General features: G+C 36.2%; 1 protein-coding gene across 1 annotated transcript; it reads right to left on the bottom strand.

Annotated features, from left to right (window-relative positions):
- Positions 1-23,676: 23,676 nt before the first annotated feature.
- Positions 23,677-26,509, bottom strand: LOC110690618. Its single transcript, XM_021867468.1, has 4 exons — positions 26,359-26,509; positions 25,811-25,959; positions 24,122-25,354; positions 23,677-23,727 (listed from the first exon to the last, which is right to left on the bottom strand). The coding sequence occupies exons 1-4, from the start codon at positions 26,507-26,509 to the stop codon at positions 23,677-23,679; spliced, it is 1,584 nt and encodes a 527-aa protein (XP_021723160.1).
- Positions 26,510-27,823: the final 1,314 nt, after the last annotated feature.

Below are 27,823 nucleotides of genomic sequence, written 5' to 3' on the forward strand. Positions count from 1 at the left end.
TTGTGAAGGGTAATAGGTTAAAGGTTGGTGATATTATAAATTTCAGCTATTTAGGTTACAGTTCATTTCTAGTTCAAATTGTTAGAGCAACATCAAATAAGAAAGTGCAAAGGTCAGAATACAACAAGGGTTCACCTAGTTATAGTAAAAAGTGTGGGCGCAAAGCTGCAATTGAAGGCAAATCAGAGAAGATGATTGAATTGAATGCTTGGATTAATGAAATTTGCTGTTGATTGTCAGTTGCCAAATTATAAGTTCATTTTTAAAAAAGCTTATCTTCAACAGGCTAAAATTGTAAGTTTTGATAAACTTAAACACATTTTTAAACTTAATCTGATTTTGGCATAAGCCTTTTTTGAATTTTGTTTTTGTGTTTTTGGTGTTGTTGTTTATAGAATGTTATTTTAGACTTTGCCAAGAAGTTTTTAAGCAAATTTGGTGAGACAACTGATGTAATTCTGCAAAACTTTGATGAACAATTTGAGATACAACTAAAAATTATGAAAAGGGTGATATAATTACTGAATGCTCACTGAAAATGGTGTGAGGCAATTCATTGAGAGATACAATGTTCAAGAGGATGAAGGTGCACTTATCAAGTTTATAATAGGTGACCCTAATATATTTGATGTTAATCTAGTGCTTAATTAATGTTAGTAGTATTGTGAGATTGTTATTGGATGATTATGTAAGGATTCCAGTGTTTTAATTGTAGTTTATGTTCTAAAATCTTGGATTTACTTTTGCAAAAAATACATATTGTAAATTAAGTTATTTGTTTAAGTTTATTTCTGCCTTATGAACAATGAACTAATGTAGTGATGTTTAATTTTCTATGCTACTTGTAATTTTGTAAGTTTTAAAATTAATAGTTATTCTAGTGTGCCTTAAGTAGGAATATTAATTTTTGTTGTAAATGGTTAGTTTATAAACCTAGTTTTAAAACGCCATACGAGTACTATTATATGAAATCAATCACCACCCGAAAATTCTTCATATATGTAATTGGATCACTATCAACCGTAACCTTTTACTACGATTATACATTATATATTTTCTTGATATACAATCAGATTTCAATTTGTTTACTAATAGTAAATGAAATTACATACATAACTTTAATACTTAATAAGATTAAAGATAGATCTCATGTAAGAGATTCATTGTAAAAGATTTAATGTAAAATTTTTGTAGGAGCAAGTACAATCAACTTGTACTCGATATGTGTAAAAATTTATGTAATGTGAATAATTTAAGTCAACTTAATGTTCTTTTGTCCATTTTCTTGTAAGATTAAATAAACCGTTTTAACCTTTTATAATCTTAGCTTGCAATGGAAAATTTAAGTTCATGTAATGTGAATAGGCAAAGTTGTCTAAATATTTACTTTAATTTTGTGCATAAAATAAATATTATAACTCTATATAATTTTAACACATAAATTGCTTTTAAAAAACTTAGTCACAAATGTTAAAATTATAGATTTCCCAAAATAAACTTAACGTCACAAATGTTAATATACTATAAACTTATAAATAATAATAATATTATAATTTCTAATCAATTCTTATAACGAAATTCTTGGATATGAGGGATAAAAACTTTAAAATTTGCAGCCACTTGTTGTTCTGTTTTGTATGTGGTTGTTGATTGAGTTGCAGTATCATATATGAAAGTTTCATGACATATATAGGAGGTGTCTTGACCTTGGCCATGAAAGTTTAGCAGATATTGTCAAGGTTAGAGGTGTCGAATAGTTCTTTTGTTTCCCCTAAAGTTAGAGATTTTGTTTCTTAAAATCTCGGATAAGGCGTGATATGTATAATGTTAAGCCTCTGCTGAGTGTGGGTCTTTGATATGACCGAGTTCATACGCCTCATGTTTTTCTCCTTTATACCTGATATCTTCATCTAAATTAAGGTTGAACCAGCTCTTAATCTTGCAGCCCATATCATAATAAGCTATTTTTAAGCGCAAGTCAAGAGCTTACATAATAAGAACAACTTAAAACAACAACATAAAAGAAAATGAAACATCCAGGGAGAAAATTATTAAACAAATGGTGAACAAATTTAAAATATCAGATGAATCAACCTTAAACCCGTAATAACTTAAGTGCAATACCAGATCAAAAGCAAAAAGAACTTAAAACCTTCAAAAGAATAGTTCTAAACTTCAAAACAGATATAAACAGGATTTTCAATTCAATCAACTCAATACGCAATTATCCAACTCAAAAGAATAGAAACAACGGAATTTTAAATCATTTAACTTAACACACACTAAGCTAATTAAAAAAATAGAACCAACAGGAATCCACATCAATCAAGCCGTGATGAAGTAAACCAATTCAAAAGAATAGAATCATTAAGTTTTCAATGCAAATAACTTCAGTAGTGCAACTATTCAATAAAATAAACCAACATTCCTATTCCCTAGCCCTTTTCTTATACTTCTTCAAAACCTTATCCAATTCATTCTTTTCCTTTTCTTTATCCTCTTTCAGCCATTGAAGTTGAATAGCACCTTCAGCTGCCGTTTTCTCTACTCGATCTAAAAACCTCACAAATTCAGGAACCACGAAAGGTGCTTGCACAATATCTTGTTCCACACCTTCAGACGCATTTTTCAGAATCGCATAAACTTCGACAGTTTTTTTGTCAACTTCCATATTTAATGATTGTGCTCCGGCCTAAATGACCTCCATGATACGACTATGCACAGCAGAAAAACTTTCATACTTAGCAACAACAGCATCAAGCTCCTCTGAGTCCCGCATCCTTATACGATTTTTTGGACAAAAAAAATAATGCTTGAGAATAATTTCTACGTAAAGATCTCTTTGCAAACAATAATCACCTTCAAATATTAGAATACACAAAATATCACTTCTATAAGTAGCCTACACAATACAGATGTCCACAATTCCAAGGTGTTTTAATTACACATATTCCCAAGGTTAAGTTCATTTAAATATTTTTTTTTTCAAAAAAAAAGTCTTGATTCTAAAAAAAAAACTAAAATTAATTCTACACATGCTTAATTAAAGTCATATATCAACTCTATTCATGTTTGATAATACAAAATTACAACTTACTAAATTATTTCGTATAATTTTAATATCGATTAAACGAACAAGTGTTCCTAAATCTAAGTGAATATAAACAAAAACAAGTTTTATAAGAATTTTTGTTATTTTAAAGGACTTGTTATGTTAATTGAGTGAAAATCATTTAATATAATGTTTAAATTAAAGTCCGACTTATTGAAACTGAAAAATTAGCCAAATCAAATGATACTTTACTCTTGTTTGATTGTGTAAACAACTTACCAGTTTTATTTTAAATATTTAAACTGATACATATGAATTAAGAATTGTAAAAACTCCTATTCTAATTCCCGGACACTATGCTTGAAGAAAGAAAAATGGTGGAAATTAAAAGGTTCAATTTCTGCAAATGCATAAATGTATAAATTAAAATTTGTAATTTGGAAGTCATGAAGTCTATATTCTTTCAACATTTCGTCATTATTGCTAATTAGTGTACTCTTAATTACTATCAAAATGTGGGATTGATTGATTGACTGAATCCCCTATGTTTCTTCAAATTCCATGAATTTAGACTATACTTACAATTTTTTTTTTCTCATAATTCCCTGATTCATGCTCTAAAACCCTTTGATTTTCCTTAGATTTTGTTATTTAGGTGCATTTTCAATGCACTACTTATACTTTGAAATAATGTATCAGCATAAAATAAATTGATATGTACTCTTAATTAGTTAATTGTGGTACATCTTTTGCATGATTCATAAATTGTACCCTAATCTTCTACTAGGTCTTTCATCTTCTTTTTCTACTTTGCTTTTTTTTTTTTTTTTACTCAAAAAATTTCATTTATGTATAATAATGGCTAGCACTGGTAGCTCAACCACTCCTGAAAACATATTTGCACCACCAATTTGGAGATTCGATGAGTCGAAATCACAAGAAGATAATGCTGCAAGTTTCCGAGTGTATGCCACCGCTATGTCGAACAAGATGAACAATCACTTAAAATTTCTGGAACAAGGAATTTTAAGAGTGAAGAAAAATAAAAAAGAAAAGGAAGAAACTACTAAAAAAAAAAGACAGATTGTAAGGGATGGCTGTGGTGAATGGCCAGTTATGATCTTTGAATCTGACAGTGATGAAGTTCAGAGCAAATCCAATGAAGGAAGTAAAGCTGAAAAGAAAAGGGAGGATACTAAACAAGAAATTGAAGATCAGAAAGATGGTGCAGATGAAAAGGATGAGCCAAGAGAAAAAAGGGAAAATACTAAAGAAAAATATGTTAGAGGTGCTTTAGAATAGTAGCTTAGGTTTTTTTTTTTTAAATAATGGAAAAAGTATTGTGTAGTTATCTAAATAATGAAAATATATGTATTTTTTTTTGAAATGTTAATGTTAATTTCTATTTACTACAACTTGGATGCCCTAAAGTTTGGTGAAAATTAAAACTGATATACATATCTTAATAATTATAAAAACTCATATTTACTTCCTAAATTTTCTAAAATAAAGGAAAAAGTTAAATGAAATAAAAAAACTTAGGGTGTGTTTGGCATCGTTTGTTGTTTTTAGTTTTATGTTTTTTTGAAAACTAAAAACCAAAAACAGGAAACAAGAAAAAGGTGTTTCCACTTTTTTATTGTCAGTTTTCCAAATTATCATGATTTTGATAAATTTGACTAATTTTTAATTCTTTATATGACATATATAATATGTTTTTAAAAATAAAAAAACCAAAAAACAGAAAACCGCAGTGATGCCAAACAAATCCTTAAATATCAGTTTAAATAATTACAATATATCTCGAAAGATGATCGTAATATTTAACAACTTTAGCTTAAATATCACTGTATATAATTACAATGAAATTTGTAAAAATATGAGAGCTGAAAAGGATTATATTTGTATGAATATACTCTTTGCAGGAAAAAAAAATAATTTTATTTATGTAACAGCTATACCAACTTGTTACAAAGGAAGATAAATCAACAGAACATTGCCATTCATATCAAAACACCAAAAAAAATATTTCTTACCACCTACTTATAATAAACCAAAAACTTTACAAGTTCTAAATCTAATTCACTAAACAAAATGACTTAACTTATTTATCTTATGAAAGCCTTTTACCCGTAGCTAACTTCGTAGCCCATCATCTCATACCTATTGTTACTGCCAAGAGACAAATATTTGCCACAATCATCTCCATCAACACATGAAATCTCCTCATCAAACCGATCTTCTATTTTCCTTTTCAGACACCAAATCGTTTTTCATTCTATCCAAATCCTCCTACTTACCAAAATCCCATGAAGATTGAGACTTTCCCTCTCCCTTTTTACAGTCCCAGTTACTCATACCGTCTTCACAATTTATCTCAGCATTACTCTTTGGTTGTCTGTAAGAGGATTTTGCATTGTTCTCTTTTTTCTTCAAATCCCGACTACCATCTTGTTCTTCATCTTTATTTTCACCTTGTTCCTTTATAAAATTTCCCTCACCCACATCACCAGCATATTCCACAACCCCATAACCACCATCATCCTCCCGTTCTACAAGGTCTCCACCAACATCAACAATCCTACTTACAACTAGGGGTGAACATGGTCTGGTTTGGTGCGGTTTGAGTCTAAACCAAACCAAACCGCATAATACGGTTTGGTCAATTTTCTAAACCAAACCAAACCATATTAGTATTGAAACCAAACCAAACCAAACCGTAGTAATGTGGCTTGGTGCGGTTTGGTTTGCGGTTTATGATGAGACGACATTTTTTCCTAAAAATTGTCAAATATTAATAAACTTATAATAAAGTTCAAATAATTAGCCCAAAGGGATTAAATTATACTACAATTTTTTAATAAAAATAACCAACTAATCAAGTGCTAAGTGCTAACACAATAACACATAATAAAAATAATACATAACAAATTAATAGTGGAAAAAAAATCATACATTTGTCCAAAAAAATAATTCATACTACATACTACATTATAGTTATATGACCTATTGAATTTTAAGTATTGATATTTGAGATTGAGTATAGAGTATAGTAGTATACTGACCGTATAGTCTTCTATTGATTTTTCATGTTTTTTGTTTTTTTATAATATATAACAACTATTTTAATTGATTTAAAAATTATATAAATATTAAAATGCGGTTTACTGGTTTACGGTTTTGTTTGGTATATAATTTTTGAAAAACCAAACCAAACCGCAAACCGTATTTCCCAAAAAATCGAAACCAAACCGTATTTTTCCAAACCGTAAACCAAACCAAACCCTTGTTCTATCTTTCCCTAATTGCCAATATAGCTCTACAACGTACTGCTCCCGAAGCTGATGCAGTTGAGATAACAATACCGTCGCTTCTTGTAACTTAACCATGCGTGCAACTCTGATGTTGGATAATCCATCTACTTCATCTTTTTCTTGCTCTCGAATGTCTTCCATCTCATCGAAAACAGCATCAAGCTGTGTTACTAACTCTCGCAATTCCCTCATATAAGTCATTGTGTACTTACATAAGAAACCCTAAAAGAATGAAAACAATTTGAGCAACACTTGCGGATTTTGTTGTTTTAAAATAAAAAAAAAATTGAAATTTGTAATTTAAAAGCATATAACTAAAGAAGATAAAATGATCAATTAATATAACATAATTAATCCACATGAACTAACAATTTAGTGATAGTGATTTAAAAAATAAGAACTGATACTCACCAAAAAAATAGACACTAATCATGTCAATTCTAATAATTTAATTTAACTCTATTTAAGTCCACCATTATCTATGCATTCATCTTGAATAAATCTCTTGAAAATTTCTACCAAAAATCAAAACCACAAAAAGAACAACACAAGAACTGGAAAACAAGCATAAATAAAGTAATTTCTCAAAACATCATGCAAACCCACAACACTATATGCTCTCTTTTATATATACCATAAGTGAAAGTTCTGAATTTAAATTAAATCAAATCCGAACACAATGACTAATAAAAAAACACAGTAACCACAACAGAATAAAAACAAAAGATACAACAATGTACTTTAAAACAGAACAAAATAACCAGAACAGATCAAGACAAACTTAAAACCAAAATTAAAGCATTAAAACAGATATCAACATACAATGTAAAGGATGATACCAAACAAGAATTAGACATTGGTCACTGCAATATGTCAGAACAACTGAAAAACAATCCTACAGAATCTGATACCAAATCCTCAACAATTCATCTCACCTTATGTTATTAAAAAAAAAAAATGCATCCAAACAGAAAAAATGAAAACTTATAAATAACCACAAATAATTTTTTACCAACCTAAACATGAAATCAAAACTAAGACATATAATACTCTAGCTTAAGGGTCTATTACATATGATACTTGCATTATTTGTAGCTTAGAATATGGATTCACATGATGAAAATGCATTTGATTTGATTTGAATTTATTTTGAATCTAATTATTACAATAGAGTTTACTCTTGACTCGTAGCTCTTGGAAATTGATATCCCTACGACTTAATAAGTGACACTTGCAGTGTACTTCCACTCATATTATCATTTTCAAATGAAAGTGCACTCCAAGTGTCACTAATTGAGCAATGGGATACTTCTCTTACTATTCTCATCTTTTTCGTCCTCATGTACCGTGTCATCCACAAAAAATCAAAACAAACATAATCGATCAAACAACATAACAAAATCTAAAGAAGCAAACATACCATTAACATCTAAAAGTTAATGCATGAAGGTCAAAAAATGCTATAACAATGTAAAAACTTCAATAAAGTCAATAACAACCTTGTTACAACTCAGATGCATGCTGAAAAATAACCCAATTCAACCAGCACAAACAAATTCAGGCCAAAATCAAAATCAAAACAAATAAACACACCCAAATTATATCCCAAAATCAAAATCAAAACAAATAAATACACCCAAATTATATTCCAAAATCAAAATCAAAACAAATAAATTCAGGCCAAATCAAAATCAAAACAAATAAATACACCCAAATTATACCAAAATTATAACCCGATTCATCCAACACAAACAAATTCAGGACAAATCTAAATCAAAACAAATAAATACACCTAAATTATATTCCAAAATCAAAACAAAATTACCTCGCAATATGCTTCAATAACGACGATGACAAAGAAAACAAAGAAACAACAATATGGAGAAGTAATATCTGTGAAATGAAAAAAGAAGATGATGTCGTACAGAAGAAGAATCAAAAGAAGAAGTCAGAAGGGAAATGAAAAAAGAAGATGATGGCGCACAGAAGAAGAATTTAAAGAAGTCAGAAGGGAATTTTCGAAAAAAAGGGGCAAAATCGGGAAGTCACTATTCCTTTACATTTGCTAAGCAATGTGAACTTCTCAGTTTTTAAGGGTAGTGTATATATATATATATATATATATACACACACTTTAACGCCATTAATTATTATGTGCAACAAAGAAATATTTTATGTCTCACAAATAATACGCCTTTGTTGCACATAATTCTAAATTTGCATTAGGTATGCAAAAATATTGAGAAAGAAAGTAATAAAAGTATATGGAAAAACAAAATTTACATGAGAAAGTTAGATTGCGTAAATATTGTTGCAAATTGGAAGAAATTTTGGTAAAAAATTGGGAGGTATCAAATGTAGTCACAATTTTATTCAAATGCAGGATTATTTAATTTTAGTCAAATTTTATTTTTCCAAGCTTACCATTGTTTTAAACCTACACCCAACAACTATTCAATAATTTAATGTAAAAATAGATGGGAATAATCCCACCTTTTGAGCATCGGAGATTAATAATCCCACCTTTGGGATTCATTTTAATAATCGCACCTTTGATATCAATCCGCTCAAAATGGTCCCGGGTGATCATTAACCGATTAAAAAGGTAATTTTTTTATTAAAATTATTTTACACGTGTCACAATTTGATTTGCCAAAAATTAAAAAAAAAACACCACCTAAGCTACACCATAGCCACCACCATCCCCACCACCAACCAAACCCATACATTAGAACCACCACCCCACCACCCAGACCCAAAACCACCGCCACCACTAGCCGGACCCGAAACCACCGTACCACAATCCACCCCAGCTAACCCAACCCCAAAACCACCTTCAAAAATTCAAAAACCCACCAAACCCAAAACCATATTCAATAATCGAAAACCCACTAAATTGAAGCCAAGGAAAAGGGAGGGAGGTCGAGATTAGGACGAAGGAAGGGAGGGCTTGAGATTGGGGCGGAAAAAGGTTTTTTTGAGGGTTGTGGGATGGTTGGTTTTCGTGGCGGTGGAAGGGAGGTTGGTGGTTTGGGGGAGGCGGGGAGGGGGCGGTCGGCGTTGTGGGGCAAGGGATATTGGCGGTAATGATAGTGGTTGCAGGATGTGAGGAGGGTGGGTGGGCTGGCATGTAACACCCTAGAATTTCCTTCCTTTTAAAATACCTGTTTTGCCCTGTTTAAAAACTTTGAATAGGAATATCTAAGACATTACCGCCATCGTGATAACGGTTAAGGAAACTATCAAAGACATACACAACGGAAGACTAATTTCAAATCGTTTCAAACCATGTCAACATTGGAAATCAAACAACGAAAGTAAAGTCAAACCTAAGTCAAACGAAGTAAAATAAAATCAACCTACAACTTGGAACCATTGTAGGCCCTTATTAATCAAAACCGAAATCCAAAACTTTTTACGTTAGTCATATGAAATAAATAAAGTCATAAGTAATTTAAAGCAATAACATATTCATATACTAATGGAAACTAGCATGATTCGCTCTTCACTCATGCCCATTCATGAAAATGCTTCATCACTTGAAAAACTTATCTCTACTAGCTCCCACTACTCTCCATTAAAAATGGGTCATCATAGAGCCAAGGTAAAGACAAGGCCAACAACATACAAACACACAATCAGCAAAACTGAGTACATAAGCATAATTAACACACTATCATATAATTTTTTTTCCTATCAACACACATCTTACCTTTGTGTCACCTGTGTCTCAAGCAAACAACATTCAATACAAATCCTAATTCGACACTACATAATTTATTTAGTATTGACTACTGTAGACACCTAAAAATGTCTCCCCAAAACCAAACCCGATGATGAACACCTTTCACCTCCATTATTGGTCGGGTTGAGTATTTAATCTTTGGAGTGCTTAAATCCATGTTCTACCCAATACATTTCATAAACCAATCCATTTCCTAGGTCATTTCCCTAAACCTTAACTTATTCACTTTCAGTGTCCACATCGCAAAACTGAGAGAAACTGATTTTTTGGTATTATTTTGATTCAATTATTATTTGGTTGAATAGGATTTGAAATAAGCTTTCCAACCATATATCATAATCCCAATTCCGATCTATAACAAAAAAGATATGAGCAAAACACTAAACTCGGCCCAAAACCGACACCCTTCCACTTAAACGGCCATATATTAAAATCTACAAATCATTTTTACCTGATTCCAATTGGGTTTTAAAGTAGACTTGATAATATTTCCAATGATAAATTACATGCCTTATTCCAAGTTACGGATCAAAAGTTATGATTATTTTAAAAACGAGTAAAAAACTGAAATTACCGCGCAACAGCTAAATTGCCGCGACGCGGTAAAAGCTGACGTGTCACGGGGCTTATTGCCGTGACACAATTCCCTTTTGTGTAATTCTGCACATTTAATCCACCGTGTCACGGGATTTTGCACCGTGTCACGGTGCACATTCCGTGACACAGGGATATTCCGTGTAATTTTTCGCGTACTTTTTTACACCGTGACACGGCATACTGCACCGTGCCACGATAGACAATTCCGTGTCACAGTGCCTGTGCTGTGACACGGGGCATCTCCGTGTCCTTTTCGCGTAAACCCTTCACGCGTTTTCTCTTCCGTACCTTAATTATTTCCCGCTTCGCACTATTTTCCACCGTGTCACGGTGGTGTGCCCCGTCTGACGGTGCTTGGCACCGTGTCATGGTGTTCTCCGCCATGTTGCGGTGTTATTTTTTAGGGTTTTTTTTTATCTTTTTAGGGTCCGTGTGTTCCCTCTGCTCATTTTCCCTATCAATAGGACCCCTCTTTCTGCAATTCGGGGCATGAAATCATTCTCTCTTCCTCTCCTTTACACTAAAAAATATTCTTCTCTTTCTCTCATATTCTAAGCCTTAAATCTATATTCCTAATTACACCATTCTTCCCCTAAGAACTCCAAGGAGTCTATACTTAACCCGAGGTTCTGTCCTTAAACCAAGGGGTGAAAGGTACAAATAACTGAGGGTTTGGCCCAAATCAACTCTACTTTTTATTTAATTTAATTTAATTTTCATTTACTTTATATTTTTTTATTGAAGTTACTAACAGTTTATTCATGCTAACAGTTTATTCATGCTAACAGTTTATTCATGATGTAGCAATAAAGGAATGTGCGGAATGTGAGTAATTAATTAATTTAATTACTCTTATTTTATTTTAATATTGCTAGTATCATGATTAGGGTTATTTTATATTTGATTTGACTAACGCTATTATTGTTAAATTGCTTCCAATATTAATGCTTATTTTTATGATCACCATATTGCATTTTAAAGGGAATATGTAATTGAAAATCACGCCTAATAAGATAATTTGGACAACCGGTTTAGGTTCCTTTTTAATCTTGTTGTTTAATCAAGTGATCACGATATTTTAGAATTATATGTTGCATTAATATTCAACCAATTTAGCTTAATAATAGTTTGGAGCGAATTGAATCTCTGTTTGTATGCCTTTGAGATCGCAGGAATCATTTTTCGCTATAAGAATCGAGTAGAGGCCAATACGGGCGAATGTGACTCCATGACTCACTTCGTACCATCAACCCTGATCCTCCTTTTGTGGTTCTGAACCATATGGTGCTATTAATCTCATGGATTATGAATGGGGTGTAACCTTCACGGGTCAATCGTTTTCCCTTATAGTGGTTGCTTTTTATGATTCGTGAATGGTTTACAAGTTCCTTAAAAACTTGTTGGCGGCTCCCTACTTTATTTGTCCCTAATCGTATTATGTCAATTCCCACTTCCTATGAGTGCCAAGCATATTCACACATGTTTTAACGTAGGCACACTTTGAACGACGCCTACAACTACGCATCGAACGGGTTTCCCCCTCAACCTCCCCCAAATAAATTTGAGGTTACTGACACGGGAGCTAACCATGTCAGCATCAATAACCACTCGTAAGTGGCGAAATTCCTACGCATAATAATAATAAAAGGAATGTACAACGTTCTGTACTCCTGATGCGTGCCATTTATGGTACTCTTAGGCTGGGTTTTCTTCATATTTTTATGCTCGTGTTTAGTCTTTTATGTTGTGTTTTCAGGTAATAATGCTTGATTTGCGTGTTTGTGTGTTAGTTTAGAGAAATGCGTGCTTTCAATGGTTTTCTTATTTTTCTATTCATTTCTCGGCTATTTCTCTCGCTTCTTCGTTTCTTTAACTTGTTTTGTAGGTATGTCAAGTTCCCCGGGATTTAATAATCAAGGAGGGAGCTCCAGTGCATTCAAGGAATTTAACGGAGCCAAGTTAGGGAAGCCAAGCATGCAAGTCAAGCCAACCAAGGAAGCTTCGCAAGCATTAGTTCCTTGAAGCCGCCCCGAGAGACCGCACCAAAGCAGCGAAGCAGCAGCCAACGTACAGCAGTGCAGCCTACAGCCGCGGGCGCGGGCCCTGCTGTCACGGGCGCGGGGTTGCTTCAACCTCAAAGTAGCCAATTTCGACCAGGAGCTCTCTGCAGGCAGGCCAAGGGCACACCGCGGGCGCGGGCCTAGCCCCACGGGCGCGAGCTTTGGCCGCGGGCACGAGCTATGGGCGCGGGCGTGGCCGATTTCTCTGCGGGCGCGGCTTTCTGGATTTTATTTGCGATTTCATTTCTTTTCTCCTTTTATATATATATATATATTGTAAGGCCTTCTTTATTCTTCATACATGAAATTCTTTAGATTAGAATAGTTTCTCTCTCCTCTAAGGAGGATTAGGGTAGATTAGGAATTCCTCTCTCTAGATTAGAAGTAGTTTTAGAGAGAGAAAGTGAAGGATTTCAATGGTGATTGAGAGATTAAAGATACAAGGGTGACAATTGTGTTAAAGATCGTCTCTATTATCGATGAGCATTCTTAACTCTATCTCACCTTATTGCTTTGTTTAATTTCATTTTTGTTTGGTTTAATTTTGATGTTTGATTCTTGATTAGTGTAATTGTTCTTGATATATTGTTGATTCTTGATTTCCATAGTTGTTAGTTGATAGAAGATGATTCTTGAATAGTTGTTTGGCTAGGAATTGGGTGAAACTCATATGATTGATTTATTGTGATTAATTTGGGAATTGTGTTGATTGATTGTTGAGATTAAAGTGATTAGTGAAGGTTTGCATGTGTGTAATTCGATTAGGCCTTGAGATTTATGCTAGATTGCATTGTAATTGCTAATGACATGACCAATTGATTGTGATTCTCTTAGTTTTTTTATTCATTGTGAACCCTAGCTTAACAATTAGGAGATAGCTCTTTGATTCCAATTGATAGCTCTTATCATTAGTCTTCACAACCTTTGATTGGCATGGTCTTCCCAAGTTATTGCAATTGACATGATTAGTTGTTGATCTCCGTTCCTATGGTGATTTATTTCCTTGGTTATTTGTTTTGTTAGTTGTTAGTATTGTCTCTTACCTTCGTCTTCAACCTAGCTTAGGCACCCAAATCGAAAACATTTGAACATTACCGTTCCTTTGGGTTTGACCCTTGACTTGCCTCTATACTCGTATTTAGGTTTGTTAAGTGTTTATAAATTAGTTTGACCGAGGGAAGATTAGATAGCGACCTAGTTTTCCCCTCGTCAAAATGGCGTTGTTGCTAGGGAGAGGTGTCTATGTTTGAGTGTTCTTGATTGCTTGAGTCTAGGTCTTTGTTTATTCTTTTCTTTTATTTGATTTTTTTTTTGTTTTGTGAAAAAAATGGCATTTCTATCATTTCCTCAATATGACAATGAGCCTTTTTATGAATATTTCAATAGACTTGAGGGATATTTGGATTATAATTGTTGAAATCTTTGGGAGGCTTGTGAGATTTGTTATTTTGTTTGAATGAGCAAACTAGGGATGAAGTTGAATGCATGCATGATGGTGAATTTAGAGCATTGTCAATTGATGATGCTTGGGATTTTTATGTTTGGTTTGCTAGGGATATCTATAATAGGGTTAATCATGTTTCTTATATTGATGTGTAATGTCTTGATTCTTCTAATATTAGCATGAATTCCCATGATTTGTTACATGATCCCTTAAGTGAACATAGAGCACATGATTTCAACTCTATTTCCCCTTTTGTTCATGATGATGAGGTACATGCTCAATTTGATGCTCAAGTTGGTGTGTTCAAATATTCTTCATTATTTACCATGCCTTCTTGTGATGTGCTTTGTTCCCTTAATGATGAATCTCATGTGTTAGATTGTGCCCCCACTCCCCAATGTGATGTATATGCTCATGATCTTAATGTTGGTTCTTCTAATCTTGGTTGTACTTCTTCTTCTCTTGTTTAGCCTCAACCTTCTACACCTTTTGAATCTCTTATTGATACTTTTGAATCTCAAATTAGGTGCATTGAGCTTGATGATGAGCTTAGGCCTAGTAAGGAGAGGATTCTTAATTCTATGAGAGGTCAATTAGAGATAATGAAAAAGAATGAGGAGTGTCTTGAGGACGGAAGGAGAAGAAAAGAAGATTTAGAAAGCCAATTGTCATCCTTGATGCTTGTATGTAAAAAATCCCAATTTAATGATTGTGTTGAGGATGATGATTTTAAGAAACTAAGAGCGTGTGAGGATCCCATTGAAGAGCATTTGAGTGATGGTGAAGGAGTTGAGAATGTAAAGAGTGTTCATTTTGAAAACCCCAACCCTCCTTCCCATCTTAATGAGTCTCTTATGCATGATTGTGATTCTTATATCCATGAGTATTTGGACTCAATTGAGGTAATGACTAATGTGTTCTTTGAGTGTCAAATGAAAACCCATATCCTTTTGAGTGAGTTCATTAAGAATGCTTCATGGGAGAGAGATGAGTTTGAAATGAATTTGCATCCATTCATGCATGGCTTTGAGACTTTAGGCTTTAAGGAAGTTGACGGAGTTGTTGTTTATGATTGTAGTGAAGGAGATTATGTAGTTCCTCTTGGAAGTTTGATGTTTGAGGGAGATGATAATCACGAGTGTTCTTCTTTTGAGGATTCTATGATTGATTTTCATGCTCTTACTGGTGATTTGAGGCATGGTGGTGAGGAAGAGTATATTTGTGAGACCATAGCACCTATTCCCTCCTCTCATGTCTCTTTTTCAAGGAGCTTCAACCATATTCCCTACACTCCTATATCCCTTCCTTCCTTCGTTAATGAGCCTATTGGGTACCCCCCGCTTCTATGATTATTTTCATGTCCTCATTTGTCTTCTATTGAGGAAAAGGGTTATTTTGCCACCCAAAAAGATTTTTGTGAAGAGAGTTTGCCTTTCTATTCTTCTTCTTATTTCCTTGAATTTTCTTTTGATTTTTCTTCTATTTGGCAACTCCCTCTTCATTTTATTTTGCGTGCACTAATCTTGTTGCATGCCCTTCTTATATCATTTGCCTACTTGTTATCATATGAAATGTGTAGTAGTTCATTTGACAAGCTCTTGCGATCGTTGCAATACTATGTTACTAGAGCGGTCAAGCTTGGACCTTAAGCAAGCCTTTCTCGGGAAGTAACCTGTGTTTTATTGCTTTCATTTTCTTTTCTTTTTAGAATAGATTTTTTCTCATGGAAATGTTTGTGTGCCTTTTTCTAGGTACATGACTTGATATACTTTGGTGCATCGATTTGGATCAAGAATCAAAGAAGTTTGACTCCTATTTTTGCTAGCATATGGAAGGCAAGGTTCAATTCTTGAGGAAATTAGCTTTGAAAGGTTTAATTGGGTCATTTGTGGGTATTTACACCCACCTCAAATCCGGTAATATATTTCCTTGCTCTTTCTCCATTGGTTAATCACTTGTTGGACATATGTTGGTTTGTTGTATTGATATCCTTGTTTTCTCCTCCCATGGATTATTTGATTTATGTTTGAGTGTAATGTCCCATTCAAGCTTGGGGGAGGGTATTCTATCATGTTTGGTGGAATATTGATTCATATATGCTATGCACATTTGTATATGCATTTCCATGTTCTTTATTTTGAAAAATCCCAAAAAGATTTTTGTTTCTATCAAGGTAAATTTACAACATGTTTTGTTTTGTTCTTGCTTTGGAAATAATACTTTTGGACTTGTATAGTTGAATGCTTTTCTTCTTAAATGGTAACGGTGTGCAAAGTTTGAGAGTATGCTTGGTTGATTATAGGATAAAGCATGCTAAGGAAGTTGGTTAGAACTAGTGGGACCATGAAACCAGATTCTATTTGTTTGTGGCATGTTGGTAGTTGCTTCCTATAGTTGAATTGACACCAATAGTGAGTTTTTGCTACATCCATGTGAGGTTCATTATTTTTGAAGCCTTCAACATATATTTGCATGAGAGGCATGGATCATTGAGTATTGCAGACCTAATCTAGAATCTTGACTCATAATTCTCAAACATGAGACCGAGCCATCTAGGGAGGACAAAGGCATCTTTTCGGGGTGGTAATTTTTCTTTTTCTAGGTTAATATTCTTTATTTTTAGTTCATTTGGGTTTATATTTTCCTTATTGCTAACCATTTGAGCCTTTCCCCTTCTTTTCAAGCCACATCTTTAGAACGTTGAGCCTTTATTTCTTTTTGTTCCATTTTTGGTTTTTGTGAAGCAAATGGTCATGTTTTTGGATTTTGTGGTATATAAGGTTGGATATTGGTTCTATTTGTAAGCAAGATTGTCTTTTGTATATATTGTGAATAATGGCAAATGAATGATGGAAAAAGCCGTCCAAAGTCAAAAGAGGAAAGGACATAATAAATGCAAAATTGAAAAAGCCGTCCAAAGTTATAAGAGGCGAGGACATTTGGTTTGAATATATGAAGAAGAAAAAAAAAGGTGAAAATGAGAAAATTGAAAAATATTCTGATGTGATTCTTTTCCCCTTTTCAAGCATTGAGGACAATGCCTTCTTTAAGCTTGGGGAGAAGCCTTTACGCTTTTTGTATATATGATTGTGGTTATAGCTTTGAATAAGCTTGGGGGTGTTAGTTTGTTTTTGTTTGGTGATCACTTTGTTTTGGCATTGAGATTTGGCCAATCTTGCTTCACAACTTAGGTGTACCACCAAATTCTAAATTTTAAGCCTACCCTCAACCTTTTTCCCTTGCATTACAACCTTTGGGAAAGTCCTTTTGACCTAGAGGTTGAGTCACATATCGGGGGAGGCCATTATGAGTTAAAGCCTAAGGAGAGGGGATGCATTGTCAAGACGTTGAGTAGCCCAAAATTATCTCTTTTTCTGGTTCCTTCGTTGAATTTTTGAGATTCTCTCTAGGGGAAGATATGAGACTAGTAGGGAGAACGCGGTAAGACCGTTTGGGATGAAAGTGGATTGCGAAAACTAGTTGCTATGCTTAGCATATTTATGTTTCAATCAACCTCGGGTATCTTGGAACGTGCACTCCCTTACTTGTTTAGAAAGATTTGCATTCATTTGTGCTTGTACATTTGGAATTGTCCTTTCATGAACATGTGTTTGCTTTTCTTTTGATTTCCTTATCATGCTTTGCCTTGCTTGTATTATTACGAGAGGTATAGGTTAATCTCTTAGGAAACCTTTACGAGAGCATCACTCGTCCCCCAGGGCGATCTAGGGGTTTAAATGGCTTGTCTTTAGTTGCTAAAATTGAGCGTGATTCCTATGAAAGTGAGTTAGTGTATATTCCCATCCTCTCTAGTTTTCTTGTTTCTTATTTGCGTGAATAATGTCATCATTTTTCCCTTGGGTTGGATTTTGTTTTGCTCGAGGACAAGCAAAAGTTTAGCTTGGGGGAATTTGATGCGTGCCATTTATGGCAATCTTGGGCTAGGTTTTCTTCATACTCGTGTTTAGTCTTTTATGTCATGTTTTTAAGAAAAAATGCTTGATTTGCGTGTTAGTTTAGAGAAATGCGTGCTTTCAATGGTTTTCTTATTATTCTATTCATTTCTCGGCTATTTATCAAGCTTCTCCATTTCTTTGACTTGTTTTGTAGGTATGTCGAGTTCCCCGGGATTTAATAATCAAGGAGGGAGCTCAAGTGCATTCAAGGAATTTAACGGAGCCAAGTTAGGGAAGCAAAGCATGCAGGTCAAGCCAACCAAGGAAGCTTCGCAAGCATTAGTGCCGTGAAGCTGCCCCGAGGAACCGCACAAAAGCAACGAAGCAGCAGCCGCAAAGCCTCGAGCAGCAGCCAGCGCACAGCAGCCCAGCCTACAGCCACGGGCGCGGGCCCTGCAGCCGCGCGGGGTTGCTGCAGCCTCAAAGCAGCCAATATCGACAAGGAACTCTCCGCGGGTAGGCCAAGGGCACATCGCGGGCGCGGGCCTAGCCCCGCGGGCGCGACTTTCTGGGTTTTATTTGCGATTTCATTTCTTTTATCCTTTTGTATATATATTTTAAGGCGTTCTTTATTCTTCATACATGAAATTATTTAGATTAGAATAATTTCTCTTTCCCCTAAGGAGGATTAGGTTAGATTAGGAGTTCCTCTCTCTAGATTAGGAGTAGTTTTAGAGAGAGAAAGTGAAGGATTTCAATGGTGATTGAGAGATTGAAAATACAAGGGTGACAATTGTGTTGAAGATCTTCTCTATTATCAATGAGCATTCTTAACCCTATCTCACCTTATTGTTTTTTTTTTAATTTCATGTTTGTTTGGTTTAATTTTGATGTTTGATTCTTGATGAGTGTAATTGTTCATGATATATTGTTGATTCTTGATTTCCATAGTTATTAGTTGATAAATGATGATTGTTGAATAGTTGTTTTGCTAGGAATTGGGTGAAACTTGTATGATTGATTAATTGTGATTAATTTGGGAATTTTGTTGATTGATTGTTGAGATTAAAGTTATTAGTGAAGGTTTGAATGTGTGTAATTCGATTAGGCCTTATGAATTATACTAGATTGCATTGTAATTGCTAATGACATGACCAATTGATTTAGGAATTGCAATTATTGATTGGTTTTGATTGTGATTCTCTTAGTTTGTTATTTATTGTGAACTGGTGTGCCTCAGTCGTATGCAACCAAAAATATCACAACTAAGCTAACTGCAAATAAACGTAGTTAGGGAAGTCGAGTTCGAATCCACAGGGAAAAAGGGACTAATAACTGGAAACCTAAGTGGAAATACTTTAGGACGGTAGTAACCTAAGTAACGAGGGGGGTTTTCACGAGCAATGATGATAAATGAACTAAGTAAGAACAACGAACGTAATGAATAGGTAATCAATGAGAAGAACGGTCTTGGTTATGCGAAATCCACTAATGAACATACAAATTGATCATAGAAGTCTCCTCAATCAAGCTCTATTGAACACCTTGTTGTAGAATTCCTAGATTCTAAATTCTCATAAATAGTTAGAAATAGCAAAGCGCTCCTTTCTAACCCTTTCCAATGCACAATTCAAGACAAGCGCTCTAAATTATCCACAAGAAGAAAATAAACGGAGAAATCAACAAGGATTGAATAAATTAACACAAGCGGTCTAATTTCTTCAATAATATTATTCCCTCTTCAAGTTATCAACCAAAAGCATGCATCAATAACCTAAAGTTGCTACTTTGGAAAGATTAATTAGATGCAAGCGAATCCAATAATTCTAACCTAGCAATTGATTAAAGCAAATCATGAAATTAATTCAAGGAACAATATATATTCAATAGATATTAAGAGAAGAAAGATCTCACAATTCGTAGCTAAAAGCTTCAATCTTTAACCAAGAATCCGGAAGATTAAGCTTCCATGGATTCTAATTCCAAAACAAAGAATTCTGAAAATTCCAAGAAAACCCTAGAAAGCTTTTTTTTCTCAAAACTTAATTCTCCTTTTCTCTCTTACTTCAAACTTAATTAAAACTAAGCTATTTATATGTTTCTATATTTTAATAACATAACACAATAATAATAATAAAATAATATCCAAAACACGAGCCAAAACAAAGCCAAATTGTTGAAAATTAACCAAAACAGCCCGAATTTCTGCCAGAGCCGCTGCCAGCTGCTCTGGACCCGCTGGCAGCTGCTCTGGAAGCCCCTCACTCTGGTATACCCGCTGCCAGCGGCTCTGGCCAGCTGCCAGCGGCCCTGGCAGCGGTTCTTGCTGTTTTCGCCTTCTTTCCTTGCTTCTTCTTCTTGCTTTGCTTCACCTTTTCCTCAAGCTTTCTTCCTTGCTCTTCCATGCTCCATCACAACTCTCAAATCACGAGCCAAGGTCCATCCTTCTTACATAACTCTTCATTGGTTCCCGAGCTCACTCACTCACTTATACTCATAAATCCCGCCTTTTGCACATAAGTGAGATCACAGCCCAAAACTCACAAAAGCTAACAAAAGTACATATAAAGCATCAAAACACACCCTAAAATGCTTCTCTCAACCCATGATAAGAAGGCTTATCAAATTCCCCCATGCTTGAACCTTTACTCGCCCTCGAGTAAACTTAGAGAATAAAACACATCCTCCTCACTAAGGTTCAAAACAGAAGATGGTGGAATCAAACTAGCTCTATGCACTCAAACTCAACAAAACATCCTAGTACTTATCAACCAATCACAATCACACTCCCCCATACTTCACACTTTGAATCTCCCTTTTTTCTTATTTATCAATTCATCCCCAAAATCAACTTGGAACGATAAACGCATAGCCATGAGTATGAATATTCTCAACCGCCTAAAGAAATGAAATTTTTGATAAAATTGGGCAAACAAAAACTCAACTTAACCAAAAATCTCATAAAAACACTTCCACATTCAAGAGTGAAAACAAACAACTCATGCTCTCAAATTCCTAAGATGATCAACAAATTCCCCCAAAATCTCAACTATCTCCCAAAATCACCAAGATGAAACCTACCCCGACACCTCCTTATATCTCCACCCCTTATGACACCGACTCCGGCAAATAGATGCGAAATTTCCTTGAAAAATCAAATTCATGAACATTTCTCTCTTTTTTCTCTCATTTTGCCTAGGAGCCCTTTCGGGTTTTCATCCTAGCCTCTCATCTTTTTCCAAATCTCACTTTCTCACCCACTCATTAGCCACTTTTTTGCTTAGGTCGCCCTTTCGGGTTTTCAACCTAACCGGGCCCCCATTTTTGCCTAAGTCGCCTTTTCAGGTTTTCGACTTAGCGGGTTTCTTTTTCTTTTTTCTTTCTTTCTTTTTTTTTTTTCATACTTTTTTCTGTTTTTTTTTTCATGCTTGCTTCATTGAACCACAATTAAGATAGTTATACAAAACATGAAATCAAGATAACTATACAAAATTCAAAGAATATATGCAAGAATTTCTTCCCCCCCCTACTTGAATGACGCATTGTCCTCGATGCAAGAACAACTACAATGAAACCAAAAGTAAGGGAAAAGGAAGAAAATCGTTACCATCTCAATGAGAGGGACCTCCAGAGCCAGAAGAGCCGGCATCGCCCCGAGAAGCACGCCTCTCGGAACGACGCAAAGCACGGGATGCCAAATGATCCATGAACGCCTCAGTTGGAGGCTCATACTGCGGATACTGAGTGGTGTAAAACCGACTCATGCTTCTTTGATATGCAAGCAGCTCGTGCATCCCATCGCACACCTCCTCTAGTCTATCATCCACATCAGCCCTCCATCGAGGCCAATCATCGTGCTGCACTCCAGCAGCATCCTCACCCCCTTCCTCATCAACAAACTCTCCGCCCATATGAACATCGGGATTCTCCTCTCCCATGTTCTCAACTATGATTTCAGCATCTCCCAAATAAGGAGCAACATCCGGGTCGGGCGGAAGGAAAAAGTCTGCAGCAGTAGGGCCAAAAGGTAATGCTCGTCCCTCGGGACGAGGAAGTCTCAAATAGTTCAAACCCTGCGGTCCGTATCGCCAGAAATAACTACCGGCGACGGGGGAACGCGATAATAAACCGATCTTGACCAGAGTCATGATGTTATATGTCAAGTATGTCGAGTCTACTGGCACAAGATCCTCAGGGGGTGGAACATTCAAATAACAGGCTAGCAAAGAGACCATGCCACCCATACTAATATGGCCACTGGAGTTGGACTTCACCTTTACACAACTATCAACAAAAATCTCCACCCAATTGGGCGTACCGACACCTTCAGGGGTCATCGCCCACAAATACGACAATGTGACTTTGGGGACCTTAGTGGCCTCCCCTTGGCATAGAATAGTGGACGATATAAACCTATGCACCAGTCTAAGGCATGGGTGGGTGATTTTGAAGCTATGATCACCGTGAGGATCAACCTCACAACCAGTTATAGCCCTCCAAAATACTCGGGACGAGTATGAGCTATGATCACCCCAACGGTTCACCAATGGGGGTGCATCCCAACCAAATGCCATACGCAAATCATCATAAGACATCACATAATTCCTATTGTTCAAATTAAAGGATATTTGTTCACGTCCTTTAGTAAGCGTTGAAAGGAATTCATATGTATACCTGACATAGGTGGGAGCGCATTTGGTCATGAAATTCTCGAGACCCACGTTCCTTAGCAAGAGCCGCACTACTTCCTCCATCTCTAGCTCTTGTAAAGCTTCTAAGTCAAAGAACTTGGTGCATTGCACCGTTCGTCGGGGTTGTTGAAGCTTAGTCCATACGCCCTTCTCCTTGGAATGCAACCGAACACCCATGAAACCATCCCCTTGAGGCAATGGAGGGGCCTCCCCTTGACTTGAAGAAGCCCCTTGCTTCTTGCCCCTTGAGGGTCTTGATGGAGATGAAGCCTTGGACCTCTTGTTATCCCTTCCCATGACTTTAGTTGTATGCTTGAATCTTCACCCTCACCTTCAATTACAAGAAGTTCACGTTGCACAACCTCACAACCACTCAATGTCACCCTTGGAATCAAGAGCAAATGGAAAACCTAGGTTGTATTTGTGAAGGGAATTGATGGAAGGTAAGGATTTGGGGAAGGAGAATTGCTAGGGTAGATGTGGAATTGGAGTGTGGGAGTGAAAGAGTAGAGAGAAGGAGGAGAAAATGCTTAGGGTTGATGTGAATTGGGGGATAATGAAGGAAGAAGATGGAAATTGGGGGAAATAAGGGGAAAAAAAAATCGGGGAGAGCTGTAGGAGCCGCTGGTAGCGGCTTGAGGCCCGCTGCCAGCGGCTCTGGCAGATTTTGGTGATTTTTTTTTATTATTTTTTTTTATTTTTTTTTTTTTTGAAATTAACAAAACGTAGAGGGGGGGCCCGCTGGCAGCGGCTTGGGAGCAGCTGCCAGCGGCTAAGGCGGACAGAGGGGTTCTGGGGTGCTGGGAGGGCCGCTGGTAGCGGCTGCAGAGCAGCTGCCAGCGGTTGCAGCAGCACTTGCTCCCCTTTGTCTGTTTTTTTAGCTGGTTTTGCTGCTTTTCGCGCGTAACAATCGCTCCCGAGGCCTCCCCTACACAAAAACAATAAAAAGAAACACTTCACATCACCAAAAAAAAAAAATAAAAAAAATAAAAAACAAACTACGAAAAGAAATGGGGAAAAGGTTTCGATCGGGTTGCCTCCCGATTAGCGCCTTTGTTTTACGTCGTTGGCTCGACGCGGCTCATCCCACTTCGCTACTCCATTGATGGCTCGTAGAGATCGATGCACTCCACGTTCTCGGTTTTGAAACCCTCGAAGTAGGGTTTGAGCCTTTGGCCATTGACTTTGAAAATCTTATCGGTCTCGAGGCTTTGAATTTCAACTGCTCCATGCGGATATACATTCACCACTTGAAAAGGGCCCTCCCAACGGGACCGAAGTTTTCCCGGAAATAATCTAAGTCGGGATTGATATAGGAGTACTTTTTCACCGACTTTAACCTTCTTCCTAGAAATTATCTTGTCATGCCACAACCTATTCTTTGCTTTGTGGTCTAAATGGGACAATTTCTTGCTCGGAATTGCAGACGGGCCGATTGTTGAACCTGGTGGTATAGGTGGAAGCTTGGAATGTTCATTCAATTCCCCCACCTTCACCTGCACATTAGTAGGCATAGAGAAATCCAAGCAATCACCAGATACAACATTAGTTATAGGTGTGAGGAACTCATCCCCACGATCATTGTTAGGAACATCATGCACCATTGGATCGACAACATTAAGAGAACATAAAGAATGAGTGTTGACAGGATACTTTATGGAATCATAAATGTTATACCCAATTGCTTTCCCATCAACCTCCATAGTCAAGGAACCGGTAGACACATCGATTTTTGTTTTAGCAGTCTTCAAGAAAGGTCTTCCTAACAAGATGGGGACTGCTTGTTTGTCATGTTCCATGTCAAGCACATAAAAGTCAGCAGGAAAAATCAAACCATCAACCTTAACCAACACATCTTCCACCACCCCCTTAGGATACACATTAGACCTATCCGCTAACTGAATCACTACCCCAGTTCCATGTAAAGGTCCAAGTTTTAAAGATTTAAACAGGGAGTAGGGAATGACATTGATTGATGCACCTAGGTCCAACATAGCTCGGTGCAATGTGGTGTCTCCTATTGTAACAGGAACAATAAACATACCAGGATCACCACATTTTTCTGGGATTTTCTTTTGGAAAACCGCAGAAACATGAGCACTCACCTTTACCTTCTCTTTTCCTCCCAACCTATGCTTTCTCTTGATAGTACACAGTTCTTTCATAAACTTAGCAAAACGAGGAATACGTTTAATCACATTCAAGAGGGGAATATTTACCTCACATTTGCTAAAAGTCTCATAAATATCCTTGTCTTTCTCATACCTTCGAGTATCTTGCAAGGCTTCAGGGAAAGGTGGTGTGGGTTCATAAGAGGGAAAAGTTGGTGGATTCGCCACAGCTTCATGTTCTACTTCTTGCTCTTCAGTTCCAATCAAGTCTTTAGCCCTCTTAGTTGCAACTGCAGTTTCTTGCAACTCTTTGCCATTTCTCAATGTTATTGCATTGACCTGTTGCTTAGGATTCAGCTCCGTTTGAGATGGAAGCTTTCCAGAGTCCTTAGCTTCAAGTCGGCTCACTGCACTTGAAATTTGGCTCACTTGACTTTCCAAATTCTGAATACTGGATTTGGTTTCTTGCTGGAATTGCACCATGTTTTGCTGCATAGTAGAAACATTAGAAGTTAGTGATCTAATCATTTCTTCAGTTGACATATTACTCGAATTTGAGCTTTGGCCTTGAGGTTTGGCTAATGGTGCCCTATATTGCTGATATTGCTGCTGGCCTTGAGCATTTTGCTGTTGTTGTTGGTTCCCCTGGGAATTCCCATATCTCAAATTTGGATGATCCCTCCATCCTGGATTGTATGTATTTGAATATGGATCATATCTTCTCTGAGGACCTTGCCCTTGGAAACCCATTGCATTGGCCTGCTCATTCTGCTCCTCTTGTAATTGAGGACATGCATCAGTGGGATGTCCCATGGAGGTGCATAAACCACAAGCATTCAGTTGCTGTGGATTCCTTGAGTTCACCATGAACTCACGCATCATAGAAGTCAAATCAGCTACTTGACTCTCTAACTCAGTTGTATTTGAATTTGCTGCATTCACCCGGCGCGTGGGAGTTCTCTGACTGAACTGCCTAGAATTCTCTGCTAGCTCTGCAATCAGCCTAGTTGCATCTCCTGGAGTCTTATTCACTAGCCCTCCACCACTTGCTGCATTCACCATCCTCAAATCATCATCTGTTAGACCTCCATAGAAGTATAGGATGAGGTCTTGATCGGAATACCCATGGTACGGACAACTAGCACACAATCTCTTGAATCTCTCCCAATACTCATACAAGGACTCATCTTCCTTCTGATCCACATTGCTGATAGCTTTCTTAAGGCTTGCAGAAATAGTGGCTGGGTAATACTTCTCTAAGAAACACTTCTTCAAACCTGCCCAATTTGTTATGCTCCCTGGGGGAAGATAGTAAAACCAATCCTTCGCTGCATCTTTGAGAGAAAAAGGAAATGCTCTCAACTGAATTTGCTCATCAGTCATCCCAATCGGTTTCATGCTAGTACATACCACATGAAATTCTGCCAGATGTTTATTTGGATCTTCACCCTTCATGCCATGGAATGCCGGCAATAGATGAATTAGACCAGATTTGATCTCAACATTAGCACCTTCCTCCAACTGCTGATATGCGATGCACAACGGCTGTTGGTTCAAGTTAGGAGCTGTTAGCTCTCTCAGTGTTCGATTTTCTGCCATCACTTCCTCTTCTTGAATGTTGAAGATGTATGTTGATTCACTGGGGTTTGTTCTTGCCTCTCTTCGCAACCTGGAAATATTTCTTTCAATTTCTGGATCAAACTGCAAAACTTCTTTGTTAGCAGAACGGGTACTTATCATACCCTAGCGAACAAACAAAGAAAAAATAGCTAAGAACAATCCTAAAATAAATTCTACTAAGATAAACAATTAAACGGTAACGCCTAAGTCCCCGGCAACGGCGCCAAAATTTGGTGTGCCTCAGTCGTATGCAACCAAAAATATCACAACTAAGCTAACTGCAAATAAACGTAGTTAGGGAAGTCGAGTTCGAATCCACAGGGAAAAAGGGACTAATAACTGGAAACCTAAGTGGAAATACTCTAGGACGGTAGTAACCTAAGTAACAAGGGGGGTTTTCACGAGCAATGATGATAAATGAACTAAGTAAGAACAACGAACGTAATGAATAGGTAATCAATGAGAAGAACGGTCTTGGTTATGCGAAATCCACTAATGAACATACAAATTGATCATAGAAGTCTCCTCAATCAAGCTCTATTGAACACCTTGTTGTAGAATTCCTAGATTCTAAATTCTCATAAATAGTTAGAAATAGCAAAGCGCTCCTTTCTAACCCTTTCCAATGCACAATTCAAGACAAGCGCTCTAAATTATCCACAAGAAGAAAATAAACGGAGAAATCAACAAGGATTGAATAAATTAACACAAGCGGTCTAATTTCTTCAATAATATTATTCCCTCTTCAAGTTATCAACCAAAAGCATGCATCAATAACCTAAAGTTGCTACTTTGGAAAGATTAATTAGATGCAAGCGAATCCAATAATTCTAACCTAGCAATTGATTAAAGCAAATCATGAAATTAATTCAAGGAACAATATATATTCAATAGATATTAAGAGAAGAAAGATCTCACAATTCGTAGCTAAAAGCTTCAATCTTTAACCAAGAATCCGGAAGATTAAGCTTCCATGGATTCTAATTCCAAAACAAAGAATTCTGAAAATTCCAAGAAAACCCTAGAAAGCTTTTTTTTCTCAAAACTTAATTCTCCTTTTCTCTCTTACTTCAAACTTAATTAAAACTAAGCTATTTATATGTTTCTATATTTTAATAACATAACACAATAATAATAATAAAATAATATCCAAAACACGAGCCAAAACAAAGCCAAATTGCTGAAAATTAACCAAAACAGCCCGAATTTCTGCCAGAGCCGCTGCCAGCTGCTCTGGACCCGCTGGCAGCTGCTCTGGCAGCCCCTCACTCTGGTATACCCGCTGCCAGCGGC

Source organism: Chenopodium quinoa, unplaced genomic scaffold, assembly GCF_001683475.1.
Source record: "Chenopodium quinoa cultivar QQ74 unplaced genomic scaffold, ASM168347v1, whole genome shotgun sequence".
Lineage (NCBI taxonomy): Eukaryota > Viridiplantae > Streptophyta > Magnoliopsida > Caryophyllales > Amaranthaceae > Chenopodium > Chenopodium quinoa.

Excerpts from the sequence above, each read along its gene's own strand:
- LOC110690618 (XM_021867468.1), bottom strand. The coding sequence starts at position 26,509 with ATGGCAGAAAATCGAACACTGAGAGAGCTAACAGCTCCTAACTTGAAC. Across the intron at positions 25,355-25,810 it reads CAACTGAGTTAGAGAGTCAA|AATTTGGAAAGTCAAGTGAG; the intron begins GTAGCTGATTTG and ends TCCAGTATTCAG. Across the intron at positions 23,728-24,121 it reads AGGTTAAAGTCGGTGAAAAA|GGGAGGCCTCGGGAGCGATT; the intron begins GTACTCCTATAT and ends GTTTTTGTGTAG.